The sequence below is a fragment of the Haliotis rufescens genome, unplaced genomic scaffold (assembly GCF_023055435.1).
Source record: "Haliotis rufescens isolate VD_foot unplaced genomic scaffold, xgHalRufe1.0.p SCAF_3, whole genome shotgun sequence".
NCBI lineage: Eukaryota > Metazoa > Mollusca > Gastropoda > Lepetellida > Haliotidae > Haliotis > Haliotis rufescens.
In genome coordinates this window covers 51,457,475-51,469,239 of record NW_025964001.1, presented here as the reverse complement: position 1 = coordinate 51,469,239, position 11,765 = coordinate 51,457,475, and the positions used below count along the sequence as shown (strand labels likewise).

The window sequence follows — 11,765 nt, the reverse complement described above, 5'->3', positions numbered from 1 at the left end:
TGCATGGGAGACCCAAAAGCGACTTTCATCAGAGAAGATGACACGCCTCCACTCACGATGACGCCAATTGTGATGACCATGTGCCCACTGAAGTCGTGCTTGTCGATGCCGTGGTTGGAGAACAGGACGACGTGCTGGTAGGCGACATCTGCGGTTGTTGGAAAGGAGACGTCGGATCACAGTGTCCCGGCTAATGTGTCGATTATGTGTGCCTATGGTCTGTCGAACGTTTCACTTCCAGATAGGAACGGATGTCGCTGGTGTTGACGGGTAATCTGCCGATCTTGTCGAGGTGTGGTGACCCAAGGACGAGCGCTCCGAGGAAAGTCATCTGTGGTCTGTGTAGCATTGTATCGATGCAGGAGACGATAAATTGTGGTTATGTTAACGTTGAAATGACGGGCAACATCTTGGACAGACTCTCCAGCTTCCAAACGTCCGATAGCCTGGTTTCTCTGAATTTGAGTTAGGCGTGGCATTGTTGACCAAGGAGTGGTAGGGCCAAGAATCGGCCACAGTTTTATACCCACTACAGTTCGTGACAGTTCGTGCATTTTCGATTTCGCGAGAAATGGGTGCATGATACCAACATATTCATTGAAATGGTGCGTTTTTGGCGATTCGTTTTTTATGTTGCGTTTTTACTCGGGGCTTCCAAAATGCAACCCAAAATATTGATAACACCATCAGGCTTCACAACATGCTAAAACTCGTATCAATTTATGGTTCCGTGTTTGTTACCTATTTGCTTAAAAACACTTGCGTTTCTTTTGCGTGTGAGTATATTAACTAGGGGTGACTATTGGTCTGGAAATCTCTAATGCGATAACTATTGATATTGAAAGCCACTGTTGCAATAAATTTAGATAGTTTTCAGTGTATCATTTTAGATTTTTTAGTTGGATTAAACCTTGGAACTGAAGTTTCCTTTGAATGTGATAACCATAACAACAAATAAAAAGAAAAGTTGAAGTATTACTATTTGGTTTTTCTTTACCCTAATAATTTAAGAATTTAGTTTTTTTACTGTAAGCGTGACTCAATCGTATGATATGGTAAATACAATCGAAACTATCGATATTTCTAACTGAAATCGATATTATTAATCAGAAACAATCGATTTATTGACTTTAAGTGCTTACTAATAGCAATATATCGATATTTCGACACCCCTAGTATTTACTGTCGCTGATGATGGGGACTTTGACCTTATAACACTCTTCCGTCAGTGGAAGGCGGAAGGGTGCATTCTCTGATGTTGTTTGTGTCTCCAGGTGTATATCTGAAGAGAGCTTTGAACAGTATTTCCGTTATATCACGGCCTGTCAGCTTCATGTGGGAGGAAATCCCAAAGTGATGCAGGTCTAAGATGTTTACCCCTTTTGATGAAACCTTGAAACATAATCAGGGCGAACTGGATCTTACCCCCGATCACAGGTTCCTGACGCGCCCGAGGGACGCAACTGTGCACAACGGGCTAGCGGACATTTTACTGCAATCACTCACCCGCTCATCCACTGACCGACTCACACCCAGGCAATGCTGACATGTATAACGACGAGGCAGCATCGCCTGGGCTTCGTCTGACCAGACGCACTCGTTCTAGTCGTGGCCGTATAATTGGATGTCCGTGTCAAAAGGTTATATTTGCGCAATATCAACATTTCAACATTAAACGTATTATGTTTTTGTCATGTATAATGTTAGATATTTTAAAAGAGAAATCAGAATGTATTACTTATGGGGGAAATAAGCCAACTATCCAACACCACCAAAAAATCCCATAAAAACAACAAATCTTTATGAACCTAAATATTTTTTATACTCATTGGCATTCCTTAATTTAGCTTAGGGCAATATTGAAGTACAATGCTTTAGGCGACATATGTAGTTGTCATATAATTATCAGTGTAATCAATGTAATACACCAATCCGTTACACTTCGTCCCACGATCCGATATGCAAATATGGCCACGAAGCAAAACTATTTTTTATCTCCATATATCGAAGACATCGTAAGAATATAGTAAGAATAACATTTTATGATACAGAGATTATTACCGTCGTGTGTTTCCGAATGGTACATACAAGTAGAATACAAGTATATAGGTTCGAGTTAACCAGATATTACTATGTTTTACCAAGATGTCTGTATTGAAATCCGATTGAAACTGTTTACCCGTTCATGAGTAATACCGTACACAGTCACCTGGTGAATGCACCGTTTTCGTGCTATATGTGTCATGTACAGTATAACCTTTAAGATATCAAGTCCCGGGGATCATCAGAAATAGGTGACGTTAATTTCAGACGATGACATATGGTTTTATGTGTCAGACATGTAACACTTGAAAGGGAAGACAATACAAACTGTTAGAAATATGTGAGTCAGATTCATTGTGCGTGAAATTTTGGAAACAGTTTTCAGTAAGGCGATAACAGGTGAAATAAGCGAGAAGATGACACACACTGAACAGGCAATACAAATTGTACACAGTTGTACTCCGACGACCAGTATCAAGCAAGTGATATACAGAGTGTGGTTGACAAGTTTATATACTTATATACACTACCCTTGTGTATACATAACAGGCTTCTCTACTCCAGCATAACAATATCTACTCTACTGTATAAACATTGCCTCCTACTTGTGTATATACATGTCAACCACACTCTGTATATCACTTTGATAACGGTGTTAGAACCTGCACTGAAATGTCGCTCTTAATTGTAAAAAAGAAGTTGTCCATATATTCCTTTCTTAGTACTCCAACTTATCAAAGAAGTTAGGGCTAGAGTAGCTTTCCTTTGACAAAGGGCAGTTACTCTAGCGGACAGACCGATGGATTGCCGCGAGAGGCAAGTAAATACAATTGCTGTTTTGCGTATATATTGCTTCGCCACTGTCTTAGAAACAGATTTCAGTTGGAACTATATTGGCCACTGTCCGACTGACACATCACTTACCCTGTGACGTAATAAATATTTATCTTACATATTGTAAAAACAAAGGTCATGGGTCATTTTTCTCAAAACTTCGTTTAAGTAATCACAAACTAAAAATTGAAAATTGGTAGATATACAAAAACACCAACCCCATTGGAACAACGTCTCTATGAAACGTGATGTCTCAGAAGATGAACAACATTACGCCCTGTCTTACGTGATACAACCAAGAAAGAGAATCACAAATAATCCTCAGTCATGATAAAAAAAATGGTTGACTCTGTTAAAAGGAACAGTTCTTAATAATTTTACCAACAGTTATCCAGAAACAACTTCCAAGGTCTCTTATCATATCAATAATTACAAACAAATTCCTTTATGTACAACATTACCATAGTTTTGCTCCATTCTCATATTGTTTCCATATCATTATAATACACTTGTCTTGAAAAAATTTGTTATAATGTACCTCCTTTGTATGTTGAAAGTTCCTGTGTTTTTTAATTGTCGTTTATTGTGCATGTATTTTGTCGTTTGTGATAGTGTTATATTGCCACTGTTTCTGCATGGAATGTTCTGCAATACATATCTCATCTAAAACATCTTTGTTGTATGATAGTTTCTTACAGTTGCGTACGGGGGCACGGTTGGCCCAGTCGCCGAAGGCTCTGCAATTCGCTATGCAGAGTTGTGTCTCTTGGGCACGCCAGAAACCTATGACAGTGTGTTTGAATCTCGGTTTTGTTGTCAGCACAAAACCCGTGCTCGTTGGTTTCACCAAAGTGGTGACCTTTTAAGACCTACATTACTTCGGACTTTCCTCCCACATCAATCTACTAACACGGAATACTATTCAAAACGGCGTTAAACCCAACTCACTCACTCACTCTTGTGTACGGTTACGTTTGGTTAACTGGGTTTGTGTTATGATTGCTTCCGGTTTAGATTTGAAGTATGTTTAGAAGAATGTTACTATGTTCAACCAAACATCGTGAAGATATCATGCAACCATATTATCTTTTTGGAAAATAATTGCCAACTACAGACCAACCTGTTGATTTCCTATGTATCCAGAAGCAAAGAACATATACGGGTGTATAATCTCTGCCGGAAGTTAAAAAAAATGTCAAGGCAAAAAACCATGCAGAACCGTAAACTGCCGCATGAAACGGTATGAATCATACATTACATACAGTGAACTATTTGAAACAATACTGTGCTCAACTATGCACAGCAAGCGCCATACATGTGATTATGACGACAACTCATTACAAATTTCTCAAATCAAACCAGCTGTTTTACATATGTTGTTTATTGAACAAAGTCATACTTTATAGAAGCCCGGTATTTAATCGTGTTGAATAAAATGTTGCAAAAGCAGTGTGAAGTCGAACGATTGAGTGCGCGTGACAGGCTTGACTTGAATTCCTGGAACCTTTCTCGATTGCTGCCTGAATAACATACGATACATTGCAAAGGTAGTGCGCAATAGAGCTGTTCGGGTAATCACTCACGCTCAGTGATACAGCTTGGATAAGATACGATGTACAGCATTGCAGGCCAGTGCGTGATAAAGCTCTATACTACGCTTAATATATACCGGATACATATTTACCCTAAACATTTTTAGCTCTTTTAAAAACAAAATGAATTTCATGGGTTATCTGCTTACGAAAAGTGACTCTCAGAAAAGCAAGGGCCCGCGAAGATCCGGGGTAGAATAGGTCTTCAGTAACCAATGCTTGCCGTAAAAGGAGACTATGCTTGCCGTAAAAGGCGACTAACGGGATCGGGTGGTCAGGCTCGCTGACTAGGTTGATGCATGTCATCGGTCCCAATTGCGTGGATCGATGCTCATGATATTAATCACTGGATTGTCTGGTCCAGACTCGATTAATTACAGACCGCTGTCATATAGCTTGAATATTGCTGGTTTCTGGTGCACCCAGGGGATGTAACTCTGCACAGCGAATTGCGGCGCCTTAGCCGACTAATGAGAATCGGGATGTTAGTATGTGTGACCGGGCTGATTGCGTGTCATTGCACCCTGACAACGTGGATGGTTGTTTATGCTATCGACCACCATTTGTCTAACGACGTTAGAGACAGTAAAAGAGGCGTTATCCATACAAGTTTCATGCCTTTATCGTTTACTAGCTTCTAAGTGCCTATGAAGAATTCGGAGTCATAGTCATCCCATATATAAATGTTAGCTGTCCAATACCGGGAACAACCTCACAATGTGAATTATAGAATGGATAAATGCTATATTTATATAAGGTCGTCATGTGTTGGGGTCATCTTCAAGGATTCCTTGCCACGCTTAAACTCTGCTGCTTGCCTCGTTACGCTGACATAAGAAGGGGGCATCCTTCCCAAATGTTGCACTCAAATCTTCATCGGTGTTGTTTTGTTTTACGCCATTTTTCTCCAAGTTCTTGGTCTAGTTCTATGTGTGTCCCAGAACTTAATCAACCCTCGTATGTGTTGATGCATGTGTTTATGAACCACTATCAAATAGTGATGATACCAGATGTTCGCGAGAAGGTGGGCATATATTGCCCCACCGGCAGCATACGTCACACACACATGCACAGGCAAATCAATTGTTCTAAAGAAACACGGGAACATATGGTACAAGTCAAAAACTCATGACAAACGTGAAATTGACAGTCACCACATTTATTCAAACCTCAACAAGAACAAATCACAATGGAAAACACAACAAATAAGGATCTTTTGCCACAGAAGTATGTTCAATAAAGACAGATCGAAGCATACATTCGATGCATAGGGAAACATGAGGTAAACCAAAGTCATTTCTCGGTTTATCTCAGCTGAAATAAATCACAGATAAAATTTATAAAGGCACGAGCTCGGAAGTTAAACACTTCTTATAGCACTAAGGGTATCAGCTGCAAGCAGTATCACAGTTTGGGGAATTGCAATTCATTCAATTTCAATTCTGTCCCTTTGTCACCTTGCATTGAATGGAAACTGAATTCATCTAGTGTTGACTCACGAACCGTTAATTATTTGAAAATGAGCCACTTTTGCGTCTGAATATCTTCTTGATAATGTTTGTGTTCTTTTTCCTGAACTTGAGAGCGGAGAAGACGACATGCTGAAAAACCTCCTTCAAACCCTTGTGGTCGCGAGCCGAGCACTCCACATAGCAGTCAGCACCAATGTCCTTGGCCAACTGGAAACCCTCGTCCGTGGAAACCTCGCTGTCTTCATTCCCGACTCGGAGGTCTATCTTGGTGCCCACGAGGATGACCGGTCTCTTCTGTTTGGTGTGTTTGGAGTGTCTCTTCAGTTCAGGCATCCACACGTCATTGATGCTGGCCAACGTTTCCCGGTCACAGGTGGAGAAACAGAGGACCAGGACTTCACTTTCCTGATAGGAGAATGCTCTTAGACTCTCAAAACGTTTCTGGAAAGGGAAAGAAGGAACCATAACTACTTTGTAATGAAGAAAAATGCAGAAAAAATGTAAATCTTAAAATTGTTCATAAACAATGCAGAAAAAATAGACAATCAAAATGATTAATAGAAACTGTTAGATCTAACTATGGATATAGAAAGAAGAAAATATCAGTTCTATGAAAGGGTAATTAATCACAAACACATTTTTTGCATTAAGAAAAGCATAATTCAAACAGGAAATAGATGGAAATCTATAAAATCAATAAACATTTAGTAAATCGGGGGTCTCATCCCGTTACGCTAAAATCTAACTTGCTACATACCTCGGCTGAGTTGTCGAACATGCTGATGACAAACTCCTCTCCGGCAACTTGCAGGGGAACGACATAGTTGTCAAACACTGTGGCTTCATAATTCTCCTTGAAGGATTTCTCAGCATAGCTCTCGGAGATGCTGGTCTTTCCGACCATCCCGTCTCCCATGATGGCACAGTACAGGAATTTCTTATCGAGATTCTTCATAGTATTTCCTCCCTTCATCGTGAGTTGTTAGTTTGCAAAGCTCAGATCGATTGTACTGTCGCGAAGTGATGTCTTGCTATATACTCTGATTCTACCAATCAGAAGCTAGAACCAGATGACTCGTGGCTAGACGGCCACGTGATGGATGGCACACACTGAGTGGCATGTCTTGAGTTGTGTGTACAGAAAGAAATGCAGGAGAGCCTTAGAAAATTAGTAGATTTGTCCAGATGTTGTTTTAAAGTTAGTCTAATTAAGGAATGATGGATAAACATTGTTGATTGGCTTAATCACGTTGTTTATTCAGTGATGGTTATGACCCTGAACGCTGCACATTAAAACATCTTCCTGTCTGCGGGCCGAGCTTGGATTGAGTAACTTCATGGATTTTAAACTCCGGGTGTTAAACTGCGGGGCAAAAGACAGCATACCGAATATTTTTTTATATAATTGAAAATTGAAAGAACTGTTAAATTTGATTATATCTATTTAACCGCCCTCCTTCCTGCAAAAGTTTGTAAAAATGTAATCTGCGGCTGGGTAATTTTGTATAAAAATAAATTGGTTCAATGAAGACTGGGTAAGAAATGAATTTGCAATCACATGACCCCTTCCATGTTTGAAATGTTATAAGTTAGTGCAAATAGAAAATTCGTTGATTTACATAGATAAAATGTATAAAATACACACCAGCAGTTGTATATTATGCAAATTGTTTGTTTTTGTTGTTGTTTTTTTAAGTTTTAAATCAAATTATATTTTTAAAAATAGTACCATGCAAAAGTATGATTTGAGTGCTGCCTCAGCGCCGGTGCAGTTAAGTCTTTTGATATGATATCGCTGAAGTAAGATATTTTCCATTGAAAATCAACTGTGTAATAAAATCAACTTAGAGGAATAGTTTCTTTTGCTCCTCACTTTAGTTTATTGCAAATACAACTTGGTAATATTCAATGAATGTCGACCTAGGCACAGACAGCATGCGTTTAGTTTGTTGATCAATACAATTAAACACATCTGTGACGTCACTTCAATGTTTAATCGATCCATTTTTTTTCAGAAAAGAACTACGTCGTTGTCAGTTATTAACGCCTACATTATGTTGAAACCATATTTCAATAAGGTAAACTTGGAATAGACGGAACTATTTTTTATATTTTGACACCTAAGTGAAGGATTTCAAAATTTGTCGGAAGACAAGTATCACCCGTTGGGCTTTAACCCACATCATATGATTTGTAGACGTGTAATAGTCAATCACGGCTACAGCGACACAATTGCGAACGGTTGTTAAAAAAATGAAATGTATTAAAATAGCTATTATAATCCTGTAAAGCTTAGAAAATACATACCATATGTATAATGTTGTTACATTATTTTGCCTATAACGATACTCATTTTAAAGTTATTAGATAAACTTTTGACGAGAAAAACTAAGAAACATACAAATAAATATATCCTTGTTCAGGGCTCTCGAAATTCTGTTTTCAAAACTTGCATTAATAAATACCCGGTTATGACCCCACGAATTTGTAAAGAGCCTTGAACCAAGCGTTGTAAAGATCAACTTTCGATGGAGCTTGGTGTACGTTCAAAAGCTGCTTCACGCACATACGATTCAGGCAGTATGAGTACGGGCTACAAAACTATTTTCCACTAAAGAAGGGTTTGTAATAGTTAAAAATTAAGGATGTATTTCAAGTTTGAGAATGTAGGAATCTGTTTCAATACTTGTGGTGTAAACCTGACTTGCCTTTGCATGTGTTTGTGATGGGTGCAACTTGTGGGGCAGGATACTCTCACTTTTTTGAACACCTGGTGTCATCCGTTATTGATAGTGATTCATAGACACATGCGTGTGATATAGTCGGAATTTTACAATGGACTCTGCTTCAAGAAGATATTTCTTATGGTAATGAAAAAGAGTGTGTCGCTTATATCATCATATTGAAATGATATGCTTGAGTCCGAAAAACAATTCGACAGTTTCATTCTTGTCTATGAACTTGACATCAAGCCGATACCACGTGAGGATTACAGATATATCCCTTCCACTGTAACACATTCACCGCCAACACTTTGCCCCAAATCCGATATACTGATTGAAATTCAATATGTTTGTTATTCGCCCTTCCCTCCTAAATCAAATATGTTTTTCTTATACTATTAAGCCAATAATAGCACTGTGCTTAAGCAGAGCTTTCGTATGATCATGGAAAGAGTGTTATCGCTTTTAACTAATTCTAAACATATTATATTATACTCCGTAATTCAAGAAGACGGTGTTTCCGGACTAGCGACGTTCACTATTTGTCTAGTGTATTTATATTGTTTAAGGTGAGACTAAGATCTGCAACTTATCTGTCAGTAAATGTAATATAGTAACTAATGCTTATAGTCAGTACAGAGTCGTTACAGTAGCCAACTGGCACACTTCGCCACATGACTACAGTACACGATGTATTTGAAATCCATTATGTGACGGGTGCCACCGGTAGGTCAGGATACGCTCACTTATTCGCGAACACCTGTGTCATCACCATTTGATATTGATGCATAAGCACATGCTTCTAATAGAGTCCATTTTCAGTAGAGATCGCTGGTGATTATGGCAATTGTTTTTTGTCGCTGTTAATCGGAACAGCGTGAAACTAACTCTCCAGTTGATAATCTACAGCGAAACCTTGTTAATTCGAGAACCATTGAACATTCATCGTGTGGCCGTAGTTCCTGGCAAACATGTGTCGATGTCAGACGATGTTTTGAATAAAGAATGATTTTGACGGGATTGTCTTAAACGATATATGGGACAAAATGATTTGTAATAAAAAAGGTTTCACTGTGCATTAAAATTAGTCATTACTACTAAGTCATAAGATGACAAAGTAAAATTGAAACTCATAATATTTATTAAAATTCAACAAGAACAAATGACAATAAAAAACATACAAAACAATGCACTTTTGTGATTAAAATCTGTTTGGGTTGCATCTTAATATTATATTCGACATGAATAAGTTATCACGAATATCACAGTTCCTTCTCAGGCTATCACAGCTGAAATATATCACAGATAAAATCGATAAAGGCAGGAGCTCAGAAGGAAAACACTTCTTATAGCACTGAGGATATCAGCTGCAAGCAGTATCACAGTTTGTACAGGCATCCACATAGAAAAGGTCATTTGCCATACATTTGTTTTCCATTTGTCCCTTTGTCACTTTGCATTGAGTGGAAACTGAATTCATCTATAATTGTTGACTCGCGAACAGTTAATAATTTGAAAATGAGCCACTTTTGCGTCTGAATATCTTCTTGATAATGTTTGTGTTCTTTTTCCTGAACTTGAGAGCGGAGAAGACGACATGCTGAAAGACCTCCTTTAAGCCCTTGTGGTCGCGAGCCGAGCACTCCACATAGCAGTCAGCACCAATGTCCTTGGCCAACTGGACACCCTCGTCAGTGGAGACTTCGCTGTCTTCATTCCCGACTCGGAGGTCTATCTTGGTGCCCACGAGGATGACCGGTCTCTTCTGTTTGGTGTGTTTGGAGTGTCTCTTCAGTTCAGGCATCCACACGTCATTGATGCTGGCCAACGTTTCCCGGTCACAGGTGGAGAAACAGAGGACCAGGACTTCACTTTCCTGATAGGAGAATGCTCTTAGACTCTCAAAACGTTTCTGGAAAGGGAAAGAAGGAACCATAAGTACTTTGTAATGTAGAACAATGCAGACAAAATGTAAGTCTTAATCAAAACAAGAAAATATCCAAATTAATAAATATCGGTAACCATTGATTAAATTTGATGTCTCATCCCGTTACACCGATATGGATCTTGCTACATACCTCGGCTGAGTTGTCGAACATGCTGATAACAAACTCCTCTCCGGCTACTTGCAGGGGAACGACATAGTTGTCAAACACTGTGGCTTCATAATTCTCCTTGAAGGACTTCTCAGCATAGCTCTCGGAGATGCTGGTCTTTCCGACCATCCCATCTCCCATGATGGCACAGTACACGAATTTCTTATCGAGATTCTTCATAGTATTTCCTCCCTTCATCGTGAGTTGTTAGTTTGCAAAACTCAGATCGATTGTACTGTCGCGAAGTGATGTCTTGCTATATACTCTGATTCTACCAATCAGAAGCTAGAACCAGATGCTGCCGGGCTAGACGGCATATGTTGAGTGGCATGTCTTGAGTTGTTGATAGAGAGAGAAATGCGGGACAGCCTTAGAAAATTAGTGGATTGTCTCTCCTTCACGCTCAGTTAATCTTGTTATTTTAAGGTCAGTCTTATTAGAGGAGTGGTAGATAAACATTAGTGATTGTCTAAAATCACGTTGTGTACTCAGCGATACGTTTGTTGACGGGTCATTGTTAATTCCTAATCTATCTGACCACTAACCTTCCTTCACATATGGATGCCCTTGTAAAACGGAACCATGAGACATTATGACATTATGTGATACAGACATATTTATGTAGCACCATATCAAGAAGAAAAAGAAAATAGAAAAAAGATAACACTCGTGTATCCGTACCCATACTCACATGCATACATCCGCGCCCTTCGCATCATTCCCCACCATACCCCAACATCCGTCTCACTATATCCAAGCCAGCCCTCATGTATCCATACTTTTGCTCACATGCAAACACTCCCCTCCCACCACTCCCGCAATAGAAAGATCGGCGGCTAGAGATTTTACAAGCGCACCGGAACGCATTAAGCTCAACTGGTCAACAGGTGATGATTGCGTAAAATTACAATAAACTTCAGTCACAGATTTCCATATGGACCATACAATCCAGTGACTGACATCATGAGCATCGATCTACGTAATTGGGACACGACGACATGCATC

At 39.3% G+C, this 11,765-nt stretch overlaps 2 protein-coding genes across 2 annotated transcripts; both read right to left on the bottom strand.

Moving 5' to 3' along the window:
- Window positions 1–5,974: 5,974 nt before the first annotated feature.
- On the bottom strand, window positions 5,975–6,914 carry LOC124142004 (cell division control protein 42 homolog). Its single transcript, XM_046510225.1, has 2 exons — window positions 6,699–6,914; window positions 5,975–6,382 (listed from the first exon to the last, which is right to left on the bottom strand). The coding sequence occupies exons 1-2, from the start codon at window positions 6,912–6,914 to the stop codon at window positions 5,975–5,977; spliced, it is 624 nt and encodes a 207-aa protein (XP_046366181.1).
- Window positions 6,915–10,168: 3,254 nt separating this feature from the next.
- LOC124142005 (cell division control protein 42 homolog) lies at window positions 10,169–10,990 on the bottom strand. The gene is made up of 2 exons (XM_046510227.2): window positions 10,743–10,990; window positions 10,169–10,576 (listed from the first exon to the last, which is right to left on the bottom strand). The coding sequence occupies exons 1-2, from the start codon at window positions 10,956–10,958 to the stop codon at window positions 10,169–10,171; spliced, it is 624 nt and encodes a 207-aa protein (XP_046366183.1). The 5' UTR covers window positions 10,959–10,990.
- Between the last annotated feature and the right edge of the window lie 775 nt (window positions 10,991–11,765).

Bases quoted from the DNA above. Each gene is read 5' to 3' on its own strand.
- LOC124142004 (XM_046510225.1), bottom strand. From the start codon at position 6,914: ATGAAGGGAGGAAATACTATGAAGAATCTCGATAAGAAATTCCTGTAC. The intron at 6,383-6,698 runs GTATGTAGCAAG...TTCCCTTTCCAG, and splicing joins TGTTCGACAACTCAGCCGAG to AAACGTTTTGAGAGTCTAAG.
- LOC124142005 (XM_046510227.2), bottom strand. From the start codon at position 10,958: ATGAAGGGAGGAAATACTATGAAGAATCTCGATAAGAAATTCGTGTAC. The intron at 10,577-10,742 runs GTATGTAGCAAG...TTCCCTTTCCAG, and splicing joins TGTTCGACAACTCAGCCGAG to AAACGTTTTGAGAGTCTAAG.